Source organism: Trachurus japonicus, chromosome 20, assembly GCF_045865225.1.
Source record: "Trachurus japonicus isolate A0001 chromosome 20, Traja_1.0".
Taxonomy (NCBI): domain Eukaryota; kingdom Metazoa; phylum Chordata; class Actinopteri; order Carangiformes; family Carangidae; genus Trachurus; species Trachurus japonicus.
In genome coordinates, this window is record NC_140926.1 from 275,403 (window position 1) to 280,543 (window position 5,141).

Here is a 5,141-nt window from a genome sequence, read left to right on the forward strand (position 1 = left end):
CATTCTATTCATCCATTAGTGGCTATTATTTGCTATTCCTATTATATTCCATTCCTTCGATTCCATTACAATTCTATTCAATTCTATTCCATTATAGTCTATTTCTATTCTATTCTATTCCTTTCATTCCATTCCATTCACATTTTTAATCTGTATTGTTCTATTCCATTCATTTCAAATTCCATTCTATTTCCATTCATTCTCATTCCATTCCATTGCTATTCCATTCCATTCCTTTCCAGTCCATTCTATTCCTATCACATTCCATTCTCTTGACGTCCTATTGCCATGACAGTTGCCTTTCTATGTCCATCTATTGCCATTCCCATTATATTCCCCATTCTCATTCCATTTATTCCATTCTATTTCTATTCTATGCCATATTCCAGTCCATTCCACTTCCTTCCTTTCTATTACATTCCTAATCCCTCTATTCTATTCCCATTTCCATTACATTCCAATGCGTTATTTCTTCCATTGGCTATTCCATTATATTCTATTATATTCCATGCTTGGCCATTCCATTTATTATATTCCATATCTGTTTCTATTCTATTCTCATTCCTATTCCATTTCCCATTCTATTCCATTCCCTTTCCTTCTATTATTCTGTTCATATCCAATCAATGTCTATTCCATTCTTATTATATTCCATTCTAATCCATTCCATTATATTCATATTCTTTCTATTCAATTCTATTCCATTCCATCCATTTCTATTCCATTCCTTATTCTATTCTATTCTCTTCTATTCCATTCATTTCCATTCAATTATTTATTCATTCCCCATTCCATTTATTTCCTATTTCTATTCTATTCCATTTCCATTATTCCTATTCTATATCCCATTCCTATTCCATTCTAATCCATTCCAATTCTATTCAATATCCATTCCCAATCCATTCCTTATCATTCTATCGTTATTCTATTCCATTCCGATTCATCCATACGTTCTTATTTAGTCGATTCCATTCACTCATTCTATTCCATTCTATTTAATATTCCATTCTATTCCCATACCATTCCATTCATTTCTAATTCCTTTCTATTCATTCCATTCTATTTCCATCCTTCTATTCCATTCCATTCCATTCTATTCATTCATTCTATTCCCATTCCATTCTATTCAAATTTCATTCCATTCCTTTAATCCATTCCATTCCATTCTATCCGATTCTAATTCTATTCTATTCATTATTCATTTATTCCATCTTCAGTTCTATTCCATTCTATTCCATTCTATTCTATTCTATTTTCCATTCCATTCATTCTAGTCCATTCCAGTTCTATTCCATTCTATTATTTATTCCTACTTTCCTTTTCCAATCTCTTCCATTCTATCCCCATTCATAATTCCTATTCCAATTCCATTCCATTCCATTCCCATTCCATCCATTCCATTCCATTCCTATTCCATTCTATTCCCATTCTATTCCATTCCATTTCTATTCCATTCTTCCATTCTATTCTAATCCTTTATTCCATTTCGATCTATTCAATTCCATTCCATTCTATTCCATTCTATTCCATTCGTTCATTCTATTCTATTCTTATTCCATTCCATTTCCATTACCATTCTATTCCTATTTCTATTTCCATTCCAGTCCCATTCCTTTCCATTCTATTTCTATTTCTATTCCTTTCCCATTCCATTCCATTCCTTTCCATTCTATTCTATTCTATTCCATTCTATTCCATTCTATTATATTCCATTCTATTCCATTCCATTCCATTCCATTCCATTCCATTCTATTCTATTATTTTCTATTCTATCTATCCATTCCATTTCCATCTATTCAAATTCTATTCCATTCCATTCCATTCTATTCTATTACATTCCATTCTATTCCATTCCATTCCATTCCATTCTATTCCATTCCATTCCATTCCATTCCATTCCATTCTATTCTATTCTATTCCATTCCATTCCATTCCATTCCATTCCATTCTATTCTTTTCTATTCTATTCCATTCCATTCCATTCCATTCCATTCTTTTCTATTCCATTCTATTCCATTCCATTCCATTCTATTATATTCCATTCTATTCCATTCCATTCTATTCTTTTCTATTCCATTCCATTCCATTCTATTCCATTCCATTCCATTCCATTCCATTCCATTCCATTCTATTCTATTCTATTCTATTCTATTCTATTCTATTCCATTCCATTCCATTCCATTCCTTTCTATTCCATTCCATTCCATTCCATTCCTTTCTATTCCATTCCATTCCATTCCATTCTATTCTATTATTTTCTATTCTATTCTATTCCATTCCATTCCATTCCATTCTATTCTATTCTATTCTATTCTATTCTATTCTATTCTATTCTATTCCATTCCATTCCATTCTATTCTATTCTATTTTTACTTCCATTCTAATTCCATCCATTCTAATACAATTCATCCATTCCATTCCCATTCCATTCCAATCCATTCTATTCCATTCCATTCCACTCTTTCCTATTCTATTTTTCCTAGTCCATTCCCATTACCATTTCTATTTCTGTTTCTAATTGTCCATTCCATTCCATTCCATTCCAGTCCATTCTATTGCCATTCCATTCACATTCCAATTCCATTCCATTCTATTCTTTCTATTCTATTCCTATTACCATTCCCATTTCCAGTCTTTTCTATTCCATTCTATACCATTCCATTCTCATTCTATTATTATTCATTCTATGTCCATTCCATTCTATTCTTTTTTCTATTCCAATTCCATTCCCTTCCATTTCTATTCTATTCCATTCCATTCCATTCCATTCGATTACTTTTCTATACTATTCCATTCCAATCCCATTCTTTTCCTAATTCCGTTCGAATCCAGTCCATTTCATTTATATGATATTCCATTCCAATTCTCATTCCATTCTAGTTCTGTTTCTATTCTATCCCTTCCCCATTCCATTTCCATTCCATTCCTTTTGCTATTCCATTCTAATCCATTCCATTACATTTTTTTCCATTCCTATTAATATCCCAGTCTAATTCCATTCCAATTCCCCTTCCATTCTATTCAGTTCTATCCTATTCCTATTCCATTCCATTCCATTCCAGTCTTTTCTATTCCACTATTTCACATTCCATTCCATTCTATTTTATATTCCCTTTTCCTTTCCATTCCAATTCTATCCTGTTCTATTCTATTCCATATCCATTCCATTCCAATTTCCATTCCTTTTCTATTCCATTCTATTCCCCCATTCCATACCATTCTATTATATTCTCATTTCCTATTCTCCATTTTCCATTCTATTCAGTTCTTTTCCTATTCCCATGTCCATTCACATACTTTTCTAATTTCCCATTTCTATGTCCACTTCCATTCCAATTCCATTCCAATTCTTTTCTATTCATACTATTTTCTAATTCCTTTCCAGACTTTCTATTATATTCCATTCCATTCCATTCCATTCTATCCTTTTCTATTCTATTCCATTCCATTCCATTCCATTCCATTCTTTTCTATTCCATTCCATTCCATTCCATTCTATTCAGTTCTATCCTATTCCATTCCATTCCATTCTTTTCTATTCCATTCTATTCCATTCCATTCCATTCCATTCCATTCCATTCCATTCTATTATATTCCATTCTATTCCATTCCATTCTATTCAGTTCTATCCTATTCCATTCCATTCCATTTCTCTTTCTCATTACATTCTATTACCATTCCATTCCATTCCATTCTTTTCTATTCCATTCTATTCAAATTCCATCTCCATTCTAATTATATTCCATTCCATTCCATTCCATTCTATACTTTTCTATTCTATTCCATTCCATTCCATTCCATTCCATTCCATTCTTTTCTATTCCATTCCATTCCATTCCATTCTATTCAGTTCTATCCTATTCCATTCCATTCCATTCTTTTCTATTCCATTCCATTCCATTCTATTCAGTTCTATCCTATTCCATTCCATTCCATTCTTTTCTATTCCATTCTATTCCATTCCATTCTATCCTTTTCTATTCTATTCCATTCCATTCCATTCCATTCTATTATATTCCATTCCATTCCATTCCATTCTATCCTTTTCTATTCTATTCCATTCCATTCCATTCCATTCCATTCTTTTCTATTCCATTCTATTCCATTCCATTCCATTCTATTATATTCCATTCCATTCCATTCCATTCTATCCTTTTCTATTCTATTCCATTCCATTCCATTCCATTCCATTCCATTCTTTTCTATTCCATTCCATTCCATTCTATTCAGTTCTATCCTATTCCATTCCATTCCATTCTTTTCTATTCCATTCTATTCCGTTCCATTCTATCCTTTTCTATTCTATTCCATTCCATTCCATTCCATTCTATTATATTCCATTCCATTCCATTCCATTCTATTCTTTTCTATTCTATTCCATTCCATTCCATTCCATTCCATTCTTTTCTATTCCATTCTATTCCATTCCATTCCATTCTATTATATTCCATTCCATTCCATTCCATTCTATCCTTTTCTATTCTATTCCATTCCATTCCATTCCATTCCATTCTTTTCTATTCCATTCCATTCCATTCCATTCCATTCTTTTCTATTCCATTCCATTCCATTCCATTCTATTCAGTTCTATCCTATTCCATTCCATTCCATTCTTTTCTATTCCATTCTATTCCATTCCATTCCATTCCATTCTATTCTATTCTATCCTATGAAACTCAGACTCTGCCCGGTCTCTCCTCAGGTGAGTGCGCGTACTGGCCCTTTAACAGAGCAGAGCAGTGATTTACCTGTGAACTCCCCCGGTGAGGAGCTGCTGGTCTCCACGGTGACGGTGAACGGCGGCGGCTCGGCCCGGGGGCTCAGTCCGAGGTGGCGGGGGCTCAGGTCCTCACAGCTGACCGTCACCAGACCAGAGCTGAAGCCCCGAGCCCCCGGCAACGCCACGGCAACCAGCAGCAGGACGACAGCCGCCATCGCTCCTCTTCCACCCAGAGCTCAGCAACACAGACACACTAACACACAATGACACACACAAAGACACAAAGACACAAAGCTCCAAGGCTCCAAGGCTGCAACGCACCTGAGCTCAGGTGAGACAATGAGAGGGAGGGGGAGGAGGAACTGACGCACAGCAACATGTTGATGTTGTGTAGGGAGAGAGGTGGAGGTGGAGGTGGGGG

At 34.6% G+C, this 5,141-nt stretch overlaps 1 protein-coding gene across 1 annotated transcript in view; it reads right to left on the reverse strand.

The window, feature by feature from the left end:
* Window positions 1-4,935, reverse strand: part of LOC146965774 (ferric reductase 1-like) — a 40,443-nt gene extending 35,508 nt beyond the window's left edge. The window contains exon 1 of the mRNA XM_085763946.1: window positions 4,749-4,935. Within this exon, the coding sequence (XP_085620072.1) occupies window positions 4,749-4,935 (187 nt within the window). The remainder of the gene's footprint in view (window positions 1-4,748) is intronic.
* Window positions 4,936-5,141: the final 206 nt, after the last annotated feature.